At 52.4% G+C, this 26,501-nt stretch overlaps 1 protein-coding gene across 10 annotated transcripts in view; it reads right to left on the reverse strand.

Annotated features, from left to right (window-relative positions):
• The window catches only part of BRD1 (bromodomain containing 1), a 58,490-nt gene that overhangs the window by 23,990 nt on the left and 7,999 nt on the right, over positions 1-26,501 (reverse strand). For 9 of the 10 annotated variants that reach the window (XR_010835983.1, XR_010835984.1, XM_067010456.1 and 6 more), the window contains exon 4: positions 6,580-7,957. Coding sequence is in view for 8 of the 10 variants with exons in the window: in XM_067010456.1 (XP_066866557.1) it covers positions 6,580-7,943 (1,364 nt within the window). In the remaining 2 variants the exon portion in view is untranslated. Of the gene's footprint in view, positions 1-6,579; positions 7,958-10,933; positions 10,982-26,501 lie in introns of those variants that run through there. The other variant, XM_059082041.2, reaches the window with a different exon arrangement.

The following is a 26,501-nucleotide window of genomic DNA, read 5'->3' on the forward strand; positions in this document are numbered from 1 at the left end:
GGGCTGTTTTCACCTTTTTGACAGCGGCTTGACGGAGGGGCAGCAAAGTGCATGCATCTTTAATGCACAGAGCTCGGGGTCTCTACACACGCAGACGTGTGTTCTAACACGCGCTCAGTCATCGCAACAGTCAAATGGGGCAGCATAGATAAAAGGCTGACTCGTAATGTGCTGAGCACCCAACTGAAGAAGTCAGGAAAAGACAAGAGAGGAAGGTCCCAGGGCCGCACGCAGGTGGCGGCAACTGCCCCCAAGGCCGCGCAGCACCCTGGAAAGCTGCTGAGGGGAGCTTTCATGTTCTCCCCACCATAGCAACAGTGACTATGGCAGGTGAAGGACGAGCGAACTGACTTCCTTCTGCAAACACTCACAACATATAAGTGATTGGAATCATCGCACTGTACACCTTAAACGTACAATGTCATGTGTTAATTAAATCTCAATAAAGCGAGGGGAAAAAAGACAAAACAAAAAATCATGAAACAGGAAACAAGAACACACAAGAAAATCTCAACAAAACCAGAACCGTGCTCTCTGAAAACACTAGTAAAGAAACAAATGCGACTTCCCTGGTGGCGCAGTGGTTAAGAATCCACCTGTCAATGCAGGGGACAAGGGTTCAAGCCCCGGTCTGAGAAGATCCCACACGCCGCGGAGCAACTAGGCCCGTTCGCCACAACTACTGAGCCTGCGCTCTACAGTTCTTGAGCCACAACTACTGAGCCCACGTGCCACAACTACTGAAGCCCACACGCCTAGAGCCCGCGCTCCGCAACGAGAAGCCACCACAATGAGAAGCCGGCGCACCGCAACGAAGAGTAGCCCCCGCTCGCCGCAACTAGAGAAAGCCCGTGCGCAGCAACGAAGACCCAACACAGCCACAAAAAAAAAAGAATGAGAAGATAAGCTGAGAAAAGACACGTGATGAGCACAAGCAAACAAGCTGCCACCCACAGGCTGAGCCGGGAAGAGAGAGACCCGCCGCCGGCCTGCATCCAAGGGCATCGCCCACGCCCACGGCAGACCGCGCGGCCCCCAGGGCAGGAAAACCAGAAAAACAGGCCTCAGAGGAACCCACCCCCATTTACAACGAGGGGTTGCTGTGACCGGCAAGTGGTGGGCTGATGGGACAGGGGGGTCCCAAAAGCGAGTTGGTCCTTTAACGGTTTTTGTGGGGGTTTTTGCTACACTCGATAAATCAATGTTACTCTCTAGTTTTTTGTTTTTAAAGTTTTTATATAAAAGTCATGAGAAACAGGCAAAGATGGCATTAAAAGCCATCCCTACCTGACACGCACAGCCACTGGAGGAGCACCTGGGCTGCCTCGCCGCCGTCTGTGGGGAGCGGGGCCCACCCTCCCTGCTCAGCAACTTCTCAGCCAGCTGGGTCTCCACCACAGGCACCGTACACTTCCAGAACAGCCTGGACGGAGGTCAGGGCACGTGAGTGACGTCCACCCACCAGACCCAAAGAGCCCGGAGTCGGCCTCTGGAGGGAAGCGGTTCTGGGCCACACTGGCTCTGGGGGTGCCCCCTGCCCCACCGCATGGACCCTGTGGTCCCGGGGCATGAGCCCCAGGACCGCATCCACAACTCCCAGCCAGACCTCACCAGCACCCATGGGCACGGCCACAGCCAAGGCCAGGCTGCCGACTGGCCCAGGGGCCCGGGGGCCTCCCCTCAACCACTAAGCAGGTTGACAATGACAGCCAGCTGGGCAGAGCCTCGTTTGCTGAGAAACCCCTCTCAAGCTGCCCACCTCGGTGCCTGGGCCCAGGGGGCAGAGCCCTCTGACAGCCACGCCTGCGGGTCCGCGACGGCAGGGAGAGAAGGAGCCCGCTGAGGTGGGAGCTCCCTTCCAGCCCTCGTGGGGAAGAAGGCCAGGAAGAAGAGAGGGACAGGCCATGTGGAGAGGAGCCACGGCCTGCAGGGGCCCCCAGATCCCGGACCCGACGCCAGAAAAATCAAGAGCAGAACTCATCTGGTAGAGGCACTGGTGACACCTCTGTCACCCAGAAGCAGGGGACGTCGCTGCCTTCAGGTGGGGACGCAGGGGCCCCGCAGTCCCAGGCGCACCTCTGTGAGCCGCGAAGGCCTGTCACAGGAGGCACAGAGGTCTGGGGATACCCAAATCAAAGGAGGCTGAGTGGGACTGGTCCCGACTGGAGGCAGGAAGGCTCCAGGGGAGGCCGGCCCCACCCCAGGAGACACGCAGGGGCGCATGGAAACCACCCCCAAGAGAGTAAACAGGTTATTAGCAAGAGGGGACTCTAGGTAAAGAGCATTTGGGTGGGGTTTTTTTCCGACTTTTGCAACATTTTATAAATTTGAAGTTATTTCTGAACAAAAAACTGAAACGGAAACGAAGACAAGACGAGATGCAATGCCGGTCTCTGTGCCTTGGAGGGGGAGGGTGCCCAAAGCACCAAGGTCCATCCCACCATCCACTCCAGGCAGTGACTCCAAGTGCTAGGGTGAAAGGAAACTTCAATGAATGTCCGCCCCATCTCTGCGGAAGCAGATACAGTGAACGTGACCAGAAACTGCCAGATCCCACGACCTCGGCAGACCCTCCCCGTGGGCCAGGGCCCGGGGATGCCTGGCTGCGGGAGGTGTGAGCACAGAAGGCCTGCTGAGCCGAGGTGACGCCAGGGCCGGTCCCAGCAGAGACCACCAGGCAGGGCCCGCGCGGCTCCCACCAGGAGGAGGGAGCCGGGGGTGGGGGGAAAGCGAGCAGGACACGGGCCGGGGGTCCACACGCCCGAGGGACACGGGACGCAGCCCACGGCACCACGCTCAGCACTCAATTCAGTCCTACGCACACAGGAATCCCTGAGGCTGAAACGCATCAGAAGAGCCTGCAACGCAGCGGAGGCACGCTGTGAAGCACCCAGATTCCTCCCCTGCGCTCTTTTTTCCTTTTATTCACATCAGCCTTTTGGTCAAAACACATCCACCCTGGGACGCGCCATCCCTGCACTCCCACGCTCCCCGCCCCACCCCAGGAAGGCCCTCGCAGGTGCAGAGCCTGGAGCCGGCAGCCGGGACGGGGGACCTGCCCGGGGAGACGCCAGTCTCCCAGTCCCCGGTTCAAAACCAAGGAAAGCAACGAAGCCACAGGAGGGTCAGAACTAGCACACTCAGAGCAGCTCTGGGGAAACACGCTGCACGGCCCCACATCAGGCAGCAAGAGACGCCAAGGCCGCCTCCATTGGGCTCGCCCGACGTGACCGGGAGGGACACCTGGAGGAGCAGGACATGCGGCCCAGCTTCTCCACACCGCGTGCGTTTCACGACCCGCACTTCTGACTTCTGGCTGGGTTTGTAGGGCTTCCCTCCAGGAGTCGCTCCTTAAACAGCCCTTCCCCGAGGACAGGGACAGGTGGGCGGGAGGGCTGCCCGGCGGTGCCCACGGAGCAGAGGTGGCGCCCACATGCACAGGGCGCCCAGAGCCAGGCTCCCACCTGCAGGGGCTGACAGGCTTCTCCCATTTCCCCAGGCCACGACCCATGAGAACTTCCATAACACGTAACAAAGTTAACTGCCAGAAACGTGAAAAAAGACATACAAAATTCAAGTCCAAACTTCTTGCTGTTATGTTCAACAGGTATTAAATTTGTCTACCCAACAGCTCCCAAGCACCCGCTCTCCAGCCGTCCTCACCTGGTGTCCCAGCGGCGCCCTCAAGGGGACAGAGCCGTGACCTGGATCCTCCGTCCTCATCACGCACTCTGGTAACAGCTCATTACGCAGGAACACGCACATCAATGAGGACAGGACAGGCCGGATGCTCCTTCCTCGAGGCCCTTCCTCCCCAGGTACATTGGGACACCCGCAGCGCAACCAGAGAGAGCAGTGACCAGGTTAATCACCCCAAGGGACCAGGCCTCCAACTCCACGCGTCCCTTCACCTGGCCTGGCCCCTCCCCGTGCCCACCTCCACTGGCCCCTGCCTTCCTCCCGTGAAGCAGAGGAAATGGAGAAGAAGCAGAGAGGATCCAATCAGAAGAGCGGCTACTCCAGGGACAGGCAACGCTTAACAGAAAAGAGCGGCAGCAGCACGGCCAGGGAACGGAGAACATAAGCCTGTTCGCTCTTCTTTGGCCCCGACTTTTCACGTCCCCCCGACACGCCCGTTCGCTCTTCTTCGGCCCCGACTTTTCATATCTCCCCCACTGTAAGCATGTTGCTTCTGGGCTGGGAAAAGAATTATTCTGATCTGAGAACAGGTGCCGGAGGGGAGACCCAGGCAGGCACAGCTCCACGCCACTGGGACGACTGCTCAGGAGCAACTCCTCCTCGCCAAAGGCTGGACCCTCACAGGCAAAGGGACCGAGTGGCCACGAGGACCCCGCCAGACCCAATCCACCCAACCAAGGGCAGAACACAGCACCCCACCAACGTGCCAGCGCCCCTCCTGGACCTGCGGCAGCCTGCAAGGCCTCGACCGCCCCGGCCCGCCGGCCTGACCACAGGCTCGGAGTACTGGAACAGGTGGGCGAAGCCTCAGAACACCCACATCTTTGTTCCGGACTCTATTACTAAGAGACAAAAAAAGCCGTCTTTGTAACGCAGAAACACTAAACAGTAAAACAAATTAAACCAACCATCTTCCTCTTGTTAAGAACAGACTATGATCTCAAAATTAGTTGGTCTGAGTTATCTTTCTTGAAAACTTTTAAACCCCTCAAATTACAAAAGCGCTTACAGTTCCTGCCACACGCCCCCAGCCTTCTCACAGCCAACCCTCCTTCCTCTCTGCAGGGAATAAGGGGGAATCCTCCTCTTCTTACATCTCCAAAGCACCTCTTCCAGCCCCCCTGCCCTGGGCTGGCTCCCAAGCTCACTCAGAACGCCCACCACCCTGGTGGCAGCTCTAGACGGGTCCTGAGCCAGAGGGCGAAGAGGGCACCCAGCTTTACTCCCATCTACACGCCACTGTACCTGGGTCCTAAGAACGGGACCACCAGCCCAACCGCAGCTCAGGCCACTGCTTCCGGACAAGAGCAGTGGCTGTGAGCCTGGGCCTCCCAGCACGTGTCCCGACACCCCACAGGTGGTCTGATGTCAGGGTCTCCCGGAAGCTCGGGCAACACTGACGGCAAAGCCTGTGGTCGCGAGCACTCATCCAGGCGCGTCGTTTACGCCTGCTCCAAACCGAAGTAACAAGTCAGTTCCTAAATTAGGAAAGGACACGATGGAGCGCGGCCCAGCCCCTCCTCCAGCGCGCAGATCAGCCCCATCTCCTGTGCTGAAGTGTTTGCTCCAGAGCAAGTCCTCCTCTCCGTCAGACCGGGTCATCTCAGACTCCAGGGGCCCACGTTTTCCCACCGCAAATGCTTTCTCCTGCGGACGAGCTGGCAGACCCTGGGGCAGGGAACCAGGCAGCGCGGGACAGACAAGGCAGCACCTCAGACTTCTGGGTTTTCAATTTATTAGATCACATTTTCTGCTTCATTTACTTCTATTTCAGTAAAGCTGAAAATTTCCAGCTCTTAGATAGAAGCTCTTGATACAAATCCTACACTTTTTGACCTACAAGTAGAAATGCAAGTGAAACTGTCTTTTACAAGTGAGACGGGCTTATTTGCAAGGAGACACCCTGACTCTAACCGAAGCTTCTCTGGATAAGAGGGACCGTAAGCTCTTTGTATTCACTCTGAACGTACTGATTCCGTAACACAGGCCACACTTCTCCAGCAGAGCTCCCACCACGTCTCACGACCTGCCAGCGTCCCAGAGCTGCTCTCAGGAGCAGACACCCACTCGCGTCCTCCCTTCACCATCCTGCTGCTTTATTTTCTTAACCAGACTGTTCTAAAGACCCGAGCCCTATCATACAGGGCTTTACTTCCTCAAAGCTCAAGCAAGCGTGAGTCTTTCCCAAACCACCCCCGGTGAGAAATTCATCAAGCCACTTACCTCGTATTCCACACCAGAGCGTTCTTAAATACAACAAAATAAAAAGAACAAGTCAGTACCAGGAAGAACGAGCAGAGGAGGAAACGAGTCCAGGGACGGGGGTGGCCAGCGGGGTCCTGACCCCACCACCGTGGAAGGCTCTAGGCAAAGAACCCGACACTGACCACACAATGCTGATACCACAAGAGAAACAATCAGGAAAACCAGAAAGCCTGTCCCACGACAGGAAGGAGGCCAGCATCTCCCGCCTCGCGGCTCCTGTCAGCCCCACTCTGATCTCTACCCTGAGCTCAGCCTTACCCAGCCACGCTGCTTAAGTTTCCAACAAATTTAAAAATCCCACAAGATTCCCAAATTTGGGGGAGGGAGCAGGGTGAGGAACGGCGTTTTGTCACATCCAAGAGGACAACGACTCCTGGGGCGCCGCGGGGCCCCACACCGGGGTGGCTGCAGTCAGTGTGGCCGCGGGCCCGCGTGGGCATCGAGGAAACCAGACACACTCCCCCGTCTCACAGACTCAAGTCTTTTGCAACATCCATGCTCCCGTGAAGCGGAGACTGAAGGAGGCCACCTTGGAGAGGACCGTCGGGGCCGCACAGATAGCACGCGGTCAGACCCCGCGCGCCCTCCCAGCAGGCCCGGGCCCGCCACGCTTACCTCTGAGGGGGAATGTAGGGTGCGCACACAGGTGGCAGGGCCGCACAGGGCTCCCGGAGCGTCTTCTTGGCCTTCTTCGCTTTCTTCCTGACCTTGGACGTGGACCTGACTGTTTTGGCTGAGCTCTCCTTCCGGCAGACGCCATTTTTCACCTCGACGTCCCCGTAAATGTTCAGGGGCCTCCGGGTACAGCCCGGGGGCGTGTGGACGTCACAGTACGCAGTCTTCCTGACGGAGAAGGTGGCAGCACCGCCAGCCAGCTCCTTCACGGGCTCCATCTTCATGTAGAGGCCGGCCCGCTGGGCGCATGTCACGTGGAAGGCGGTGTAGCAGTTGGCCTTGTGGCACTGGATGCAGGCGCCCACGCCCTTCTGCTTGCAGAGGTAGCACGTCAGCTTCCAGCGGGCGGGGGGGATGTTCCGCACGCCGTCGATGGGCTCGATGAACACCGTGTTGGCGAAGCCAACCTCGGGGATCCACAGGGCACACACCACGTGGCCCCAGCGGTCATCGTCCGTCTTCTTGAAGGCTCCGCCCTTGTTGGGGCACAGCACGCAGTCAGCCGGCCGGGCCCGGCACTGCAGGCAGTGGCGGCAGAGCCACTGGCCCTCGGGGATGTAGGGCACGCCGTAGCACTCCTGGTGCACCGCCAGGTTGCACAGGTCGCAGAAGAGGATGGCGTTGCTGTTCTGGCACTCGCCGTCCATGCACACGCAGCACACGGCATCCTCGTCAATCAGGCACTGCTGCTCTCCTTGCTTCTGCTTCTCGCAGTGCGACGCCTTCTCGAAGCGGTCCATCAGGAACTCGAACGCGCTCTGCGACACGGCGGCCACGCAGTCGCCCCTGCGCTTCTCGTTGACGATCTCTAGCCAGGCGTAGTCCTCCTCGTCCATGTCGTACTCCACCTCGTTGTCCAGCTCCTCGGCCGACTTCTCCACGAACCTGTAGTACACGGGGGGCCGCCGGGGTGCCGCCGGGGGGCTGTACTCCACCACACGCACCTTGGGCTCGGGGAGCGTGCTGGCCGAGGCGGGGGCGCCATGGGCGCTGGGCGGGGCTTCATTTTTTTTCTTGACCCTGTTGTTCTTGTGCCGCTTAGTTCTTAAGCACACAGGCGGCCTCTCGCTGTTTTCTTTGTTGCTGTTGCACTCGCTCATCTCCTGAGCAGTGAGGTCATCTTCTAATATGATCTCCAGAGGGTCGAAAATACTGATCCTGTGCAGGCGGCCCTCGATCTCGATCTCCACCATCCTCTGCGCTTGCGCGTAGGTCAGCGTCTCTCGCGTGGGGGAGTGCTTAGTGCTGCCGGGGGAGGAAGGGTGCCTCGCTGCAGCGCGATGACCTCGGCCTTTCCTCCTCATTTGGTACTGACTCCCTGAAACGGACGCAGAGGACATGTTAACTCCACACAGAGGACACGAGAGCCAAAAGCCACCAGGTACGCTCGGGCAGACCCAACCAACTCGCACTAAATCGAAACAAAACTCCCGGCAAACCTATCTCTCAGGTTTCCAAAATCACTCGTCCCCGGACTCACAGTGGTATCTCAACAACCTTCAACAGCCTGTTGCCACCAGGCTGCCCCTCCCCAGGGACTCCCGGGACCAGAGGAGAGGGCAGGCAGTGCAGAGGGGCTCCCAGAGGCACACGCGATGACAGGTCCTTCCAGGATGCTGACGCCCACCGCTCGCCGGGCACCTTCTTGGATCCACAGGTCACCAAGCCGACTGCCACATCCCTCACAAGCAGGAGTCAGGGCCCTGAGCCCAGGGCAGCACACACGGGGCCGGACCCCGGCAGGCTCTGGCCGCTGGCTCCCCTCCTACTGCCGCCCAGGAGAGAGCCCTGAGCCCCAGAGTGGCTGGCCCGTCACCACCCCCAGGGAGCCTGGAAGCCTCAGCAGCCTGACCACAGCCCCGTTCATCCTCTCGACGAACGCGTCCTCCACAACCGTGTTGAGGCACAGGGCCACCAACCACACCAGGGCTCAAGAGAGAAGCCCCATACTGGCCTGGAGGCAGGCTGCACCCCTGGGAGGCCTCCACCCAGCCTCTACTGGGCCTCAGGAATGGCCACCACGAAACCCCCCACAGGCCAGCCACCTGCTGTGCCCCTCGGAGCACTTCTCAGCTGCTGGCTTGACCACGGTGCCAGGCCTGCCCCTGCCACAGCAAGGGCCACCCCAAGACCCCCGCGCCGCCCGCAGAGGCACCCCCCAGCCCCCCCGTTCTCGGGTGCCAGCAGAGGCTCAGGTGCCCGAAATCTGGGCCCCTGAGACTTAGGAGGATTTGCTCTTTTCAGATATCTGCCGTCTGTCACCGACCGTGTCTACCTCCAGTCTCACTCGTGTCATGACTCCGGACTCTGGACCATGGCCCGCCAAGCCGGGGGGCACCTTAGGAACTGATGACGAGGACCCCTCCTCCCTCCAAACGACCACATTTTACTGACAGGAAGCAGAATGATATTTAAGAGACTGGCTGACAACATCCCAAGGTGGAGCCCAAGGCCCACCGCCGGATGTGACCCCGGAGGAGCCGGCACAGGGCAGCGCCACCACACAGCGACCCACCTGGTCTCCAGGAAAAGCCCTCCCAGGGCAGGCTTCGCTTTCTCAAACCTGAGCGGAAATCCCAGCAGACCCTAAACGCCCTTTTTAAGAGAGATCCTTCAGATTGTGATTCTCTCTTTTGTCAAATAGAAATCCACGTTTTACGGAAATGTGACAAGAATCCCCTACAAGGAGGAGCACGGAAAACAGCAGGGGCAGCCAACCCGTAGCTCCCCTGCATCCCAGGGGTCTCCAGGGGCCCACGCAGCCCTGGACTCCTGTCGTGCGGTCAGCCAAGCCGCTGCCCAGCTAGCCCTGGCCCCGCCATCCCTTCTGAGGGAGAGGGGCACGGCCCCCCCACTGTCAGCACCGCAGCCTGCACGGAGGGGACGCCGGTGCGCCAGGGCACAGCGCACAGCTTCAAGGGTCCTTACTGGGGTGGGGCAGAAGCGACAGTTGGTTACTCAGCAGATGCAAAGCAAACGTGTAATTTTCTCCTCGAAAGCAGAGAGCCAACAGCACTAACCAAAATCGGCCCTTCAAAACCCACACTCTCCCAAAGGGCACTGAAGCTCTGGACACTTAGTACCCCAGGAACAGCACTTAACGGTCGAAAGCTAGACGGTGACAGGGAAGGAAGGCGCGGATCACTCTGCAGACCACCCCACCCGGCCATCACTTCCCGATCTCTGGCCCTCGGGCTCCACCCACACTTGGCCCTTCCGCGCGGGGACAAGCGTACCCACGAGGAGGCGATCAGCAGCCTCTCCAGACCCTACTGATAAATGCACCTTGAAAAGCCATGTGGCCCCAAGAGAGGCAGTCGGCACCCAGGGCTGGCTCACCTTCTCAATCAGTCCTTTTCCCGCCTGGCTTTGGACAAACCACTTACACCCTGTGCAGGGACGGGACGGCAGGCAGCTCCCGGCCCGCAGGTGAGTGCACGCAGCGCCCTCCACCCACGACCCTTCCCGGGCGGTGGGCGCCTTCTCCACGGGGGCGCGGCCTTTCGTCAAAACTCCACTGCGCACCCGCAGCGCGCGCGTCCTCCGTAAATTACACCTCAATCAAGTTACTTCTTCCAAAGGGCCCCGGAGGCCGCTGGGTCCACCACCGGCTCTCAGCGCGGGACGGGGGGCGGCGGCCCGGGTCCGCGCGCCCCTCGAGTCTCTCAAACGCGGCCCTGGAACAGGGAGTTTCCCGTCCGGGCTCAACGTGCCCAGCGCGTCCGTTACATAACGCGACCCTCGGGCAAACGCTCGGCCGGTGGACCCGAGACCCCGGCCCGCTCCCGTCTCGCCGGGCGGAAGGCGCGGCGGGCGGGACGGGCCCCAGCGCCCAGACAGCCCGGCCTCCCTCCCCGTCCGGCTTCCCGCCCGCCAGCCTAGCCTCCCTCCCTATCGGCCTCCCCGGCCGCCCAGCCTCCCGGTCCGGCCTCCCTCCCCGGCCTTCCAGCCTCCCGGCCCGGCCTCCAGGCCTCCCCACCGGCCGGCCTCCCTCCTTCCCGGCCGCCCAGCCTCCCAACCCGACCCGGCCGCCCGGCCCGGCCTTCCAGCCTCCCGGCTCGGCCTCCCCGCCTCGACAGCCCGGCCTCCCCCCTTTACGGTCCTCCAGCCTCCCCGCCGCCTCCCTGACACCGCGGCCTCCCTCGGCCCCGCCGCCCGCCGCCCGCGGACAATGCGCCGCCACAGCGGCCGCCAAACATGGCGGCGGCACCAGCACCGAGAGGCCGGCGGCGGCGGCCCGCGGGAGAGGCGGGCGAGACGGCGGCCCCGGCCCCGGCCTGTCCGGCGCACTCACCTTTGGGGCCGCGGCCGCGGGAGCCGGGCGGCGGGCGCGGGGGCCGGCGCGGCCGAGGCGGCGCTAATGGCGCCCGCGGCTCCTCCGCCAACGGCCGCGCAGGCCCGGCCCGCCGCCGCTCTGGGCGCGGGCTCCTGGCGGCGGCGGCCCGGCCCGGCTCGGCTCGGCGGCCGCAGGCTCTCGGGCGGCGGCTCGCGCGGGCGGCGGGGCCGGACGGAGGCCCGGCGCGGGGGCCCGGCCGGCGGGCGTCGGCGACGGCGACGGCGACAGGGCGCTGGCGCGGGGCTGCTCGGACAACCGGGCCGGCTCGCTTGCTCCCCAGCGAAGCAAACAATGCGGCGAGCGCTCCGCCCGGCGCGCTGCGTGCGAAACGCGCCCCGCCCGCCGCCGCCATGACGCGCGGCCGCCGCCGTTGGGGGGGGTGAGGGGACGGGAGCGGAGGGGAGGAGAGCGGAGCGGAGGAGACGGGAGGGGAGGGGAGGGGAGCGGAGGGGAGGGGAGCGGAGGGGAGGGGAGGGGAGGGGAGGGGAGGGGAGGGGAGGGGAGGGGGGAGGGCCTGGGGGAAGGGGCTGCCGGGCATAGGGGCCACCGGCCGGGCGATGGGGCGTCGGATCCCGGGGCTGGGGCATCATCGGAGGGGGTGCCGGGCGGGCGATGGGGTCGCCGGCACCGGGGCTGGGGGGTCATCTAAGGGGGCGCCGGACACCGGGGCTTGGAGGCCTGAGGGGGCGCGGCGTTCAAAGGAGAGGGCAGCCGGCGCTGGGCAGAGGCGCTGGGGCGCGCCTGAGGGGGCACGGGATTTGAGGGAGGGGTGCCGGACATGGTGTCTGGAGGCATCTGAGGGGGTGCCGGGCGGGGGAGGGGCCTGAGGGGAGGCCTGGGGGGAGGGGATGAAGAGGTGGGGGCCAGAGCGGGAGAAGGGGGCACTGCACGGGGCAGGCCCGGCTGAGTGTTCGGGGGACCTGGGGGAGTGCCGGGCGTGGGGCAAAGGGAGCCCAGACCACAGCGTGGTGGAGACCCGAGTGGGCACCTCGTGGGGTCGGGCTGGGCGAGGCAGGGGGTTGGGGGGAGCCTGAGGGGCCCGTGCTGGGCAGGATCAGGCGCTGGTGGAGAGGAAGCAGGTGCTGGTAGGGGTGGGGGAAGCAGCGGGGCGCACTGGGGAATGGGGGCTGCAGGGCGGCCCAGCCGGCCCTCCTCCTTCAGGAGTTACAGGCCTAAGATGGGGCCAATAGGTCCGGACCACCCTCTCGGGCTCCAGGTAGAAGAGAAAGGGCCCCTGTGCAGCAGTAGTTCAGAGACCTGAGTCTTGGTCGCTGCCACTGGCTGCTTCCAGCGTGGCCTTTGCTTCAACGCCAAAATTCAGAGGTTTCCTGACAGTTATCCCGAGATTAATCCCGAAGTGCTTTGGGAGGAGGGAGAAGCCTAGATGTTTCCTTGGTTTCCGTGAGGATTTGAGGTTAGTGCAGTGGCCGCCGTGAAGGAGCCCAGCCCTGGGGAAAAGGAGCAGCAGGTGCCCGCCTCCCTGCCCCTCAGTAGGAGAAGGAACATGCCCCCCAGGCAGAGGCTGGGTCCTTCTGAGCTGGTGAGACCTTACCCCGCGTGGGTAGGCAGGGCGGGCTCCGCTGCTTAGGCTCTTCCAGCAAACACCCTCTAGAGAGCAGGCTGGCCATGTCCACCCAAGTGTCCTAGCTGGGGGCCCTTTGCTGACCAGAACTCGTGCCCCATTGCATCCAGTGTACAAGTAGGAAAGTGAAGGCTTGGAGAGTCACCCAGCCAAGGTCACCCAGTGATCGAGGTCCTGAGCAAGGTCCCACCTCCAGACACATCCTTGGGCCAAGGTGAGGCAGGCCCAGCAGTGGGCCCCAACCACGTCTGCACCAGATGCACGAGCCACAAGTATGTCCTCCGCTCTTCCAGATGTCTGCTATCTGAGTCAGTGGAGAGCAAGCACACGGGACCTGCACCCTTCTCCACCCCAGGCAAGGCAGATGCAAACCAGGAAGCTGGAGGCCGTCTTGTGAAAGAAGAGAGACAGGAAACAGGAGAGAGGCAGAGAGGATGGCTTCTCCACCAACCGAAGTGACGCCCAGGAGGAGTGAAGGCATGTCATAGTGGCCTTCTGGAATTCCAAGGATGAAGAGACTAGCTTAAAAACCGTCAGAGAGGGACTTCTCTGGTGGTCCAGTGGGTAAGACTCTGCACTGCCATGCAGGGGGCCAGGTTTTAATCCCACATGCATGCTGCAACTGGGGAAAAAAAAAAAAAAAAAAGATCCTATGTGCTGCAACTAAGACCTGGTGCAGTCAAATAAATGAATAATTTTTTTAATTAAAAAAAATTAAATTGGAAAGAAGAATAAAGTTTTTTTTAAAAAAAAAAACCCTTCAGAGAGGAAGGATCTTCTTTAATCAGACTGAACCTGATTGTCAGTTGGCAAAGGGGTGAAACTGTCAAAATCCTAAGAGAATTTTTTTTTTTTTTTTTTTGGCTGTGTTGGGTCTTCATTGCTGCGCTGGCTTTCTCTAGTTGTGGTGAGCGAGGGCTACTCTTCGTTGCGGTGCACGGGCTTCTAATTGCAGTGACTTCTCTTGTTGCAGAGCACAGGCTCTAGGCACACTGGCTTCAGTAGTTGTGAGCTGTGACACGTGGACTCAGTAGTTGTGGCTTGCGGGCTCTAGAGTGCAGGCTCAGTAGTTGTGGCTTAGGGGCTTAGTTGCTCCGCAGCATGTGGGATCTTCCCAGACCAGGGCTCGAACCTGTGTCCCCTGCATTGGCAGGTGGATTCTTAACCACCGCGCCACCAGGGAAGCCCATCCTAAAAGAACTGAACCTACAATTCCATACACAGTGAAACTAGCATTCAAGTGAGAAGCAAAATAAAGGTGTCTTCACAACCTGAAAACATCCACACACTAAGTCTAAAAAAGGACTGAAAGACATGCCCAAGCAAAATGAGAAGTGAACCCAAGAGAAAGACCTGGACGCCAACAAAGAAACTAGCTTAGACTGCTCAAAGAACGTCAAATAACAACTTGAGAGAAAATCCCGCATGAGATCAACATGGCATATGGCAAGGGAAGGGAGGAGCAGGAGGAAAAGCACATGGAAGTTCTTGTATAGCTAGAGGATTTTAGAATCAGAATCAATAGGAAAAAAGTCTGTAATACCCAAGTTTCCATGAGAAAAATGGAAACAATTTACAGATTTCAAAACAGCTGGGAGAAAACTGAAATGAAGAAAAATTGACAGTGCCAACAAAAAGCAGAAAAGAGAGAAAGATAAACACGTGATAAATGAAGAATACAGCATGAGGCAACAGGAGTAAATTCATCAGAGACATGATGGAATTAAAAATTCATCTATTAAAAGACAGAAACTCTCTAATTAGCATGTAAATACTGTTAAATACTGTTTACGAGAAACACACCTAAAAATATGGATGAAAAGTATGTGTCATACAACTTATGTTCCTCAGAAGACCATCAAGAGAATGAAGAACCAAAAGCTAGAAAGTATTTGCAACACATACACCTTGCAAATGATTAGTATCCAGAATATATAAAGAACCCTTCCAAATCCATTAGAAAAAGACAAAGACACCAAAAGAATGATGGACAAATCCTGTCATCAGTCTCCTTGCAGAGAAGAACATGGAAAGGGCCAATAACCTCACTAGCAGTTTTGGAAATGCAAACTAAAACCACACTGAATGAGCACAACCGTTAAAGTTGGATGCATACCCTGCTGGCCAGAGCATCAGGTGGTACAATTATCTTGTAAACAATATGGCATTCTCCAAAGAAATCAGGTGTGTGCATCAGTTAGCTGTTGCTGCATAACAAACCACCCCCCAAACTTTGTAGCTCAAAACCACAACAATCGCTTCTTTCACTCATGGATCTGCTATTTGGGGAAGATTCAGCAGCACAGCTGGTCTACTCCACGCTGCAACCGCTGGGGCATCTCCACTGGGGGCTGGACAGGCCACATCCAAGATAGTGCACCCATGTGGCTGGCAAGCTGCTTCAGGCTGTGGGCTAAGGGCCTGGGGGACGTCCTCGAGGGAGGGTGGCCAGGTTCCAAGAGCAAGAGTCCCAAGAGAACCAGGTGGGCCCAGTACCACTTTTCATATCATTGCCTCCGACATCATGTAGCATCACTTGTGCACAAACCTGTCCAGACTCAGGAGATAGGGGGACAACGACTCCTAGTTCCTGTGGAAAGAAGCGTCAGAGTCACATTTTAAGAGGAGCATGTGGCAGGGAGAAGTGGCTGTGGCTGTTTGGGAAAATGCAAGCTGCCTCGATGGGCACACCTGTTCCCAGCTCTAGGGTTAAGCCAACATACATTCCTAGGTACATCCTCTGCCTAGCTGCATGCCAGAGAAACCTGCACTGACCCATCAGGAGACCTGTCAACATTCAAAGCAGCGCTGTTTTTAATAGCAAAAATACTGGGGGGGGGGGAACCCTTAAATGTACGTGGACAATAAAATGAATAAAGTGAGATACGTCTACACAATGGACTAGCATATGCAGTGACTGAAATGAATGAATTGCACCACGTGGATCCACGTGGCTGAATCTCAGCACATGATGCTGAACAGGAGAAATATAATGTCATAATGATGACACAAAGTGTGATTCCATTTGCACTCAGCAGAGAGAGCTCGGAGTGTGTAAGTATGTGCACACGCAAACACACACCTGTATCTTTTCCGATATCTATAAACAAGTCTTGAGCTCATACTGACAGCTTCAGTTCTAACAAGACAGATCTCATTCTGTCCTTCCCCCTTTCTATGTTTAGAACTCAACAGTGAGAAGCCTCTATGCTTTCACCTGGTAGCTCCAGCCCCATTGTCTGTCGGGCTATACCAGCCAGACAGTTGGCCCCAGGCACATCAACCACCGCCGCCCCCCCAGTTAGATGCATCAGCCCAAAGCTCAGCTCTGGAGACGTCCCTGCTTCCTGTGGCTGCGTAGCCCTCCCATCCCCACCCCATTATATCTGCAGCGGAAAGCTTGGGCCCAACAAAGGCAAGGAGACAGGTATGGGTGCTTTTTTGTAAGTTTCTATTTTCTGGCAGAAGTAAGATAAAAATCCTTCTTCTTTCTTGTCTCTAACCTCACATTTAGTAGACTGTGCTTTTGCAAACAAATGCAACATTTTTTAAATGGTGTTTTCTTATTTCAGAATTCAGGAAAAATCGTTTTTACTGACTATTCAATTTTAATAGAAATCTAGTTATTTGCATAGGTTCCATAAAAATCAGTCCTCTTTCTTACCAGTATATAATGAGACACAATGATTGTGCTGCTGCAGCCCTAAGCGGGTGTCATATTTGAGAGCACGTCTCCTGTGATTCCGGATGACACACCCACCTTCGGAACAAGGATTGTAACCTCTGCGTTGACCCAGTGCCCGCAGACCCACACCAGTGCCCGAACGACGGTGTACCAGGTCTCAGCTTCACAGACAGTCAGACAGGAACTGTGGCAGACACGCAGGTCCTCGTGAAAAGAGCAGCTCACCTACACGCACAGGTGCTGCAGGCAAGAGCGACGTGAACCTCAGGCATGCCAGAGGCTCCGCCGTACATTCCTCACGATGACGTCTCCAGACACAAGTGGAGTTTGCGGCTTTGGTCCCTGGGAAACCCCACGTGGCTTAGTTGTAACCAGCCCAACAAGGAGGCTCAGACACGCTAATTGCCACTTCTTTCAGCACCTGTGTAGATGAATCAGGTCCAAACACAATAAGACCAGCTTTCTGTGAAGAACCACCTCCGTCCCAAGGCGGGGGACTAATAAAAATTTTCCAAAACATGCATGGGTGACAGGATGGCGGTGGGTCCTTTCGGTGGGAGGCTGAGTGTGGTCCAGCAGACCCACCAAGGGTACTTTTTGATTCTCTACGGTGTGCATCTGTTTTACTGCCTACTTACTATTGATTATGATTTCTAATAACACGGTAAGCGTAGGTTTTAACTTGTAGAAAATGGATGGCTAGGTTATGTGATTCTTGTCTGGTAGCAATGCAAAGGAACTTTGCCCAGTGGTAAGTGACAAAAATTATCTCTGTAGAAAAGATTAGTTGGAAGAGGCTGCAGTTTTACGGCCTGTAGAACATTAACCAGTTTTTCATCTAAATTAGTGAACTCACTCAAGCAAGCTTGTCTTCAGCCACTACAAATCCTTTCCTCTCTCCAATGTTTTCAACCAGCCTCACCGTTATGCTGGTTTCCTTGTTAATGATTTAAATAAATCTTGGACACATCCTCACTTTAGAGCTGTAGAGTCATATTTTTAACTTTGGAAAATCATGCTTTGGCAGCTCCTGCATCTCGCTGCCTCCTCAGCATCTCTGCTGTGATGGCTGACGGACATCCCAAACTTCACAGGCCTGATGCCCAGCTCTTGGCCTCCGTCCCTAAACTGCCCCCCTGTTGTCTTCCCCATCTGTTGTGGGTTGAATTGTGTCCCCCCCCAAAAGACAGGTTGGCATCTTAATCCCTGGTGCCTGAGAACGTGACCTTCCTTGGAAACAGGGTCCCTGCGGGCGATCAGGTTAAGAGGAGCTCACCGGGGTGGGCCCTAACCCAATGGCTGGTGTGCCTATAAGCAGAGGGAACTTCGGACACAGGCTCCAGGGAGAGGGCCACGTGACAAAGAGAGGCAGAGGCTGGAGGGACGCAGCTGCCAGCCCAGGAACGCCAAGAGTGACAGCCACCAGAGCCACAAGGGGCAGGAAGGATGCTCCCCGACAGGCTTCAGCGGGGAGGCAGCCCTGCCGACACCTTGATCTCAGACATCCAGCCCCCAGGACCGGAGACGCGAACGCGCCTCTGGGGTGGAAGCCGCACGGTCTGCGGCGCTTTGTCCCGGCTCCCAGGGTACCAATCCACCTTCTCAGCTAATGGCGACGCCATGCCTCCTGAGTGAGAGGCAGTCCTACTCCCCACATCTGATCCATCAGCAAATCCTGTTAGCTCCCCCTTCAAAACATGGCCAGAACCAGCCCTCTGTCACCACCTCCCGTTACTACCCCAAGGCCAATCACTGTCACCCCTCACCTAGATTATCTAGGTGTCCGGACTGGTCTGTCTGCTTCCCCCTGGCACCTCTGTAGCTTTTCTCTGCACAGCAACCCACATGATACTATCACTCCTGTGCTTGGAATCTCCCAGTGCCGCCCCATCTCTCTCAGAATAAAAGCCAAAGTCCTCAACTCAATAACCAAAAAATAACCAAATTAAAGAATGGGCAAAGGACTTGAATCAACACTTCTCCAAAGAAGACATACAGACGGCCAAGAAGCACGGGAAAAGATGCCCGACAGCATTAGCCATCGTGGAAATGCAAATCAAAACCACAGTGAGATATCACCTCACACCCTCTAGGACGCCTAGAATCAAAAAGTCAGGGGAATTCCCTGGCGGTTCAGTGGTTAGGACTCCAAGCTTCCAATGCTGGGGTGTGGGTTCGATCCCTGGTCAGGGAACTAGGATCTTGCAAGGCAAGTGGTGCAGCCAAAAAAACACCAAAAAAAAGTCAGATAATAACAAGTATTGGTGAGGATGTAGAGAAACTGGAACTTTCTTGCATTGCTGGTGAGAATGAAAAATGGTATAGCTGCTTCAGGAAACAGCTGAACAGTACCTCAAAATGCAAACCATGTGACCCAGCAATTCCACTCCTAGATATGTGCCCAAGAGAAAGGAAAACACATGTCCACACAGAACTTGTACATGAACATTCATAGCAGTATTGCTCATAATAGCCAAGAGGTGAAAACAAACCAAATGTCCATCGACTGATCAAGGATAAATAAAATGTGGTCTATTCATAAATGGAATATTATTTGGCAATAAAAAGGAATGAAGTACTGAAATGTGCTACAACAGGAATGAATCTTGAAAAACGTCCTGCAAAGTGAAGGAGACAAAGGTCACATATCATATGATGCCATTTATATGAAATGTCCATAATAGGAAAACCCATAGAGACAGAAAGCAGATTAGTGGTTGCCAGGGCCTGGGGCACTGAGAGAGAATGGGGAGTGACTGCAAATGGGTGTGGGGTTTCTTGGGGGATGATGAAAATGTTCTAAAATTGACTGTGGTAAGAGTTGCACAACGCTGTGCATATACTAAAAACTAGAGAATTTTACTTTTTTTTTTTTTTTTTTGGTCACACCACATGGCTTGTGGCATCTTAGTTCCTTGACCAGGGATTGAACCCGGGTCACAGCAGGGGAGGCGCTGAGTCCTAGAAACTGGACCACCGGGGTCCCTTGAACTGTACATTTTAAATGAGTGTACTGTAGGGTATGTGAATTATATCTCATTAAATCTGTTTTTAAAATACATTGAATAAATAATTACATAAATTAAAAAATTAAAAATAACACCAGGGAGTAGATAATGTAGACTCATCTCTTCCTGCTCCTCCAACTAAATATAACTTTAAAAACTGGGAAATAATACAAGAGACAAATTACAGACCTCTGGTAGGAAAAGAAAGGTAGGCTGGCTGAAGACCTCGGATTGAGGAAGAACAGTGCAGCCTGGGGTCTCCCATCCCCCCGCCACCAGTAGTACCAGGCTGCCCAGGTCCAGCAGCTCCTGGCCGAGCAGGTGGCAGAAAGCAGCCCACGCCCAGTGTGTTCCCACCCTCCCACCCAGCCGCTAGGGGAAGTCCGTCTATCCCCCCACGGGGAAGTCAACGGAGATTGAGCAGGAACCCTGGAGGTACCAGGTCTCAGAAGCATCCTCCATCCCACAGGTGCAACCTCTCCCACTCCCCACCCACTGGCTCTAGGCAGCCTGGAGAATCTCCCCTGTTCCCACAGGCAGCACCAGCCGAATTAAGTGGAAGCTCCAGTGGCACAGACGCACAGAACATACCAGAATAGAAATGCGAGGGCTCTGAAAACTGAATTATCATTGGAACCACAACCCCCAGAAGTAGGCCAGGATGTGCTGCACCTGAACAGGAGAAGGATGACTGCCTGCTAGAATAGAAGGTTTCCACAGGACCCAGAGGTTCCCAACATAACTTCCAAACTTGTCAAACCAAGAATTTAAATGAGGGAAAAACAATCAACAGATGCCAACAGCGAGATGAATCAGATACTGGAATTATCCAACAGAGATTGTAAAGCAGCCACCACAAAAATGTCTCAACAACCAGTTACAAATTATCTTGAAACAAGCAGAAAAATAGAAAATCTTAGTGCATAGAAACAAGTTATCTAAAAACCAAATGGAAATTATAGAACTGAAAAATACACCAACATTTAAAACTCAATGAATGGGGGCTCAATAACACAATGAATATGACAGAAGAAAGAGTCCATGAACCAGAGGACAGAAGAGTAGAAATCACCCAGTCTGAACAACCAAAAGAAAGTAGACTGAAGGAAACAAAGAAACAAACAAACAAAGCTTCAGGGACCTCTGGGAGTATTAAAAAAAAATAAAATAAATCTAACATTTGTGGAATCGGATCCCAGAAGGAGAGGAGTAAAGAGCAGCAGGCTGAAAAAAATATCTGAAGAACTTATGGCAGAAACTTCCCAAATTTATAGGATTACCAACAAGGACCTACTGTAGAGCACAGGGAACTGTACTCAATATTCTGTAATAACCTATAAGGGAAAAGAATGTGAAAAATATATGTATGTATGTATAACTGAATCACTTTGCTAACACAACATTGAAAATCAACTATACTTCAATTTTAAAAATAAGAAACTTTCCAAATTTAGCAAAAGACACAAACCTACACATTCAAGAAATTGACTGAACCCCAAATTAGATAAATCCAAAGAAATCTATGCCACACACATGATTAAACTTCTAAAAACTAGTGACCAAATAAAAAACTCTTGAAAGCAGACAGAGAGAAATAACACATTGCCTATAAGGGAAAAACAATTGGAATAACATTAGATTTTTTTATCAGAAACCTCAGAGGCCAGAAGGAAGTGGCACATTTTTCAAATGCTGAAAGGAAAGGACTGTCAACCATGAATTGTATATCTAGTGAAAATATGCTTCAAGTATGAAAGGGAGGGAATTCCCTGGCGGTCAAGTGGTTAGGGCTCTGTGCTTTCACTGCTGAGGGCACAGGTTCAATCCCTGGTCGGGGAATTGGGATCCCACAAGCCACACGGAATGGCCAAAAAAAAAAAAAAAAATGAAGGGGAAATAAAAACATCCACAGACAAAGAAAACTAAAAGAATTTGTCACTAGCAGAACTACCCTTAAAGAATGGCTAAAGGAAGTTCTTCAAACAGAAAAGAAATAACAGAAGGCTTAGAGCTTCAGAAAGGAAAGAAAAACAATGGAATGGGTAAGATAGAGGTAAATATAATAATTACCCTTCTCATCACCAGTTTCTTATGTCATGTTGGGTGATTGAAGCAAAACTGGTAACACTGTCTGATGTGGTGTTAAATGTATGTGTAAGAAATATTTTAGACAGTTATATTTTTTAAATGGGGATGGTAAAGGGAGTTAAATGGAAGTAAGGTTTCTACACGTCACTCAAAGTGCTAAAATTATATCAATAGACCGTGATAACTTAGGAATGTGTAGTGTAATACCCAGAGAGTCATTGGGAAAACTATACAAAATATTATACTCAAAAACACTATGAAAAATCAAAATGGAATTCTAAACAATGTTCAGTATCCCACAAGAAGACAAGAAAAGAGAAAAAAAGGAATGATTAAGAGAGGAAACAAACAGAAAACAAATAAAATGGCAGACTTGAGCCCTAATATACCAAAATTGTAAATGTAAACGCTCTAAATACACTGAACAAAACACACAGATTGTTAGAATGAATTAATAAAAAAACACAACACAACTATATGCCATCAACAGATGGCAAACATAATGACATACGTAGAGTAAAAATAAAAGAATGAAAAAATATTTATAATTCAAATATTAGCCAAAAATGTAGGAGTGGCCATAGTATATTATTTTTTATGTATTATTATATACATTATGTATTATTTATTATATATTAAAATCATATAAAGTAGATTACAAAGCAAAGAAAATTACTAGGAACAAAGAGGAACATTACATAATGATAAAAGGATCAATCCAGTTGGAAGACATAATGATCTTAATTATTTGTGCACCAAACAACAGAGTTAAAAATATATAAAGCAAAAAATGATAGAGCTGCGGGCTTCCCTGGTGGTGCAGTGGTTGAGAGTCCACCTGACAATGCAGGGGACGCGGGTTCGTGCCCTGGTCCGGGAAGATCCCACGTGCCGTGGAGCGGCTGGGCCCGTGAGCCATGGCCGCTGAGCCTGCACGTCCGGAGCCTGTGCTCCACAACGGGAGAGGCCACAACAGTGAGAGGCCCGTGTACCGCAAAAAAAAAAAAAAAAAAAAAAAAAAAGAGCTGAAAGAAGAAATAGACAAATCTAAAATTATAGTTAGGGACTTACACATCCCACTCTCAGCAACTGATAGAACTTCTAGACAGAAAGTCAACAAAGATATAGAGGAACACAACACCATCATCAAGCAACAGGATCTAAATGACATTTATAGAACATTCCACCAAACAACAGCAGAATGAACATCCTTTTCAAGCACACATGGAACACTAACCAAGACAGACCATATCTTGGGTCATAGAACAAACTTCAGCAAATTTAAAAGGATTGAAATCATATAGAGCATGTTCTCTGATCATAACAGAATCAAACTAGAAGTCAATAGCAGAATACCACAGGAAAATATCCAAATACTTAGAAACAAAACTAAATAAACTTCTAAATAATCCATGGGTCAAAGAGCAGTGTTCAAGGAGATTTTTAAAATATTGAACTGAATAAAACAGAAATACACTATATAAAAATTTCTGGGACACAACTAAAACAGTGCTGAGAGGGAAATCTGTAGCACTAAATACATATTTGAGGAATGAGGGAAAGTCTCAAATCAATTATCTAGTTCCCACCTAAGAACCTACACTTGCACAAACCAAAAAGAGCAAAATAAGCATAAAGCAAGCAGAAGGAAGAAAATAAATAAGAGTAGAAATCAGGACTTCCCTGATGGTGCAGTGGATAGGACTCCACGCTCGCAATGCAGGGGCCTGGGTTTGATCCCTGGTCTGGGAACTAGATACCACATGCATGCCGCAACTAAGAGTTCACATGCCACAACTAAGGAGCCCACATGCTGCAACCGAGACCTGGCGCAACCAAATTAATTAATTAATTTTAAAAAGTAGAAATCAATGGAATTGAAAACAGAAAAACGAGAGAAAAATATTGTTTTAAAAAAGATGGTTCTTTGAAAATATCAATAAAATTGTCAAATCTCAATCAAGACTGACAAAGAAGTAAAAAGAAAAAGGGAAGACAAATTACCAATATCAAGAATGAAATAGGGGGTTTCCCTGGTGGCGCAGTGGTTGAGAATCCGCCTGCCGACGCAGGGGACACGGGTTCGTGCCCCAGTTCGGGAGGATCCCACATGCCGCGGAGCGGCTAGGACCGTGAGCCATGGCTGCTGAGCCTGCACGTCCGGAGCCCGCGCTCCGCAACTGGAGAGGCCACAACAGTGAGAGGCCCGCATACCAAAAAAAAAAAAAATTTGTTTAAGAATGAAATAGGAAGGACTTCCCTGGTGGTCCAGTGTTTAACATTAAATGCTCCCAACACAGGGGGCACAGGTTTGATCCCTGGTTGGGGAACTAAGATCCCGTATGCCACAAAGCGTGGCCAAAAAAGAAAAAGAAGAAGGAAGGAAACAGGAGATATCACTCCAGACCCTACAGATGTACAGTAACAAGAGAGGTATGATGGTTAATTTTATGGGTCAACTTGACTGGGCCACAGTGCCCAGATATTTGGTCAAACATTATTCTGGAGGTTACTGTGAGGGTGTTTTTGGATGAGAGTTAAATTCAAATCAGTAGATTATGAGTAAAGTGTACGGCCCCCATAATGTAGGTGGGCCTCATCCAATCAGTAGAAGACCTGAATAGAACAAAAGGCTGCCCCATGCAAGAGGGACTTCTTCAGGAGACTGACTGCCTTCTGATTTCATCTGCAACATCAGCTTTTCCTGGTTCTATGGTAAACTACCTTTGGACTTGAACTTTAACTCTTTCTTGAGTCTCCAGCCTCCCTCATCAGATCTTGGGCTCACCAAGCCTCTGCAATCTCATGAGCCAGTTGCTTAAAATAAATAAACATACACACACGCGCGCGCGCGCGCGCGCACACACACACACACACATCCTATTGGTTCTGTTACTCTGGAGAACCCTCATACAAAGAAGAAGAAAAAAAGAAAGACAAATTAACAATATTAGGAAGAAAATAGGGGATGTCACTATGAGCCCTACATACAGTAAAAAGATAATAAGCAAATACTATGAGCAACTCTACAGACATAAATTTGACAACTGAGATGAAATGAACGAATCTCTTAAAAAACACAAACTACCACTACTCACCCAAAATAAAAGATAATTTAAAGAGCCATATATCTATTAATGAAGTTGAATTCATAATTTAAAACTCAAAAAAGAAAAGAAATATCCAGGTCCAGATGGTTTCAGTGGAGACTCTTCCCAAATGTTTAAACAAGAATTAACACCAATTCTACACAATCTCTTCCAGAAAACAGAAAAAAAGGGAACACTTCCAAATTCATTTTATGAAGCTAGTATTATCCTGATACCAAAACCAAATAAAGACAGTATCAAAAATGAAAACTATAGACCAAAGTCCCTCATGAATATAGACACAAAAATCCTCAACAAAATACTAGTAAATATAATTCAGCAATGTGTAAAAAAAAACTATACACCATGACCAACTGGGGTGTATTCCAAGGCTGCGAGGATAGTTCAATATTCAAAAATAAATTAACGTGATCCATCATGTTAACAGTCTAAAGTAGAAAAATTACACAATATCAATCAAATATATTTGATTGATAAGAAAAGGCAATTCAATAAAATTCAACATCCATACATGATAAAAACTCTCACAAAAGTAGCAACAGAGGGAAATGATCCCAACTTGATGAATATCATCTATAAATAAACTATAGCTAACATATTTCATGGTGAAAGACTGAATGGTTTTCTCCTAAGATCAGGAAAAAGGTACATATGTTGCTCTCACTACTTTTAATCAATCACAATCATGCTAGAAGTATCATCCAGTGCAACATGACAAGGAAAAAAAATGCGTTTATCTCTGAAATGAAGAAATAAAACCACCTCTATTTTATTTGCAGATGACATGATTATCTACATAGAATATCCCAAGGAATCTACCAATAAAACTCCTAGAAATAAAAAGTGAGTTCAGGCAGGTCTCAGAAGACAATATAAATATTTTTAAAAAATCATTTGGGGGGGGCTTCCCTGGTGGCGCAGTGGTTGAGTATCCGCCTGCCGATGCAGGGGACGCGGGTTCGTGCCCCGGTCCGGGAAGATCCCACGTGCCATGGAGCGGCTGGGCCCGTGAGCCATGGCCACTGAGCCTGCGCGTCTGGAGCCTGTGCTCCGCGACGGGAGAGGCCACAGCAGTGAGAGGCCCACGTACTGCAAAAAAAAAAAAAAAAAAAAAATCATTTGGGGACTTATGTGGTGGCACAGTGGTTGGGAGTCTGTCTACCAATGCAGGGGACACAGGTTTGAGCCCTGATCCCAGAAGATCCCACATGCTTCAGAGCAACTAAGTCCATGCACCACAACTACTGAGCCTGCACTCTAAAACCCATGCCTCAAAACTGCTGAGCCCACGTGCCACAACTACTGAAGCCCACGTGCCCAGAGCCCGTGCTCTGCAACAAGAGAAGCCACCGCAATGAGAAGCCCACGCACCACAACTAAGAGTAGCCCCCGCTCGCCGCAACTAGAGCCACAGGCAGCAACGAAGACCCAACACAGCCCAAAATAAATAAATAAATAATTTTTTTCAAAACATCAATTGTATTTTTACATACTAGCAATGGACACAAGGACATTGGAATTAAAAATATAAGGCCATTTACAGTGTCTCAAAATAAAATTAAAATGCTGAAAATGATAAAATCCTGATTTAAAAAATCAGGGATCTAAATAAATGGAGAGACATACCACTTTCATGGTTAGAAGACTAGTGAAAATGTCAGTTGTCTCCCAACTGATGTACAAGTTAACTCAATTCCTATCAAAATCCCAGCAAGGTGTTTTGTAGATACAGACAAGATTGTCCTCATATGTATATGGACTGGCAAAGGAGCTATAATAGCCAAAACATTTTTGAAAAGAAGAAAAATGTGGGGGGACTCGGTGTACCCAATTTCAAGACATTATCACTATGGTAATCAAGATGGTGGTGTTGGCAGAGGGGTAGACACACAGAGCAACAGAACAAAATAGAAAACCGAGAAACAGACCCACATGAATGTGTCCAAATGATTGCTGACCAACGGGTAAAAGCATGTCAATGAAGGAAGGGAAGGATAGCCTTTTCAGCAAATTGTGCTGGAGCAATGAGACGTGGGAGGAAGGCAGGGAGGAA

The sequence above is a fragment of the Kogia breviceps genome, chromosome 12 (genome assembly GCF_026419965.1).
Source record: "Kogia breviceps isolate mKogBre1 chromosome 12, mKogBre1 haplotype 1, whole genome shotgun sequence".
NCBI classification, from domain to species: domain Eukaryota; kingdom Metazoa; phylum Chordata; class Mammalia; order Artiodactyla; family Physeteridae; genus Kogia; species Kogia breviceps.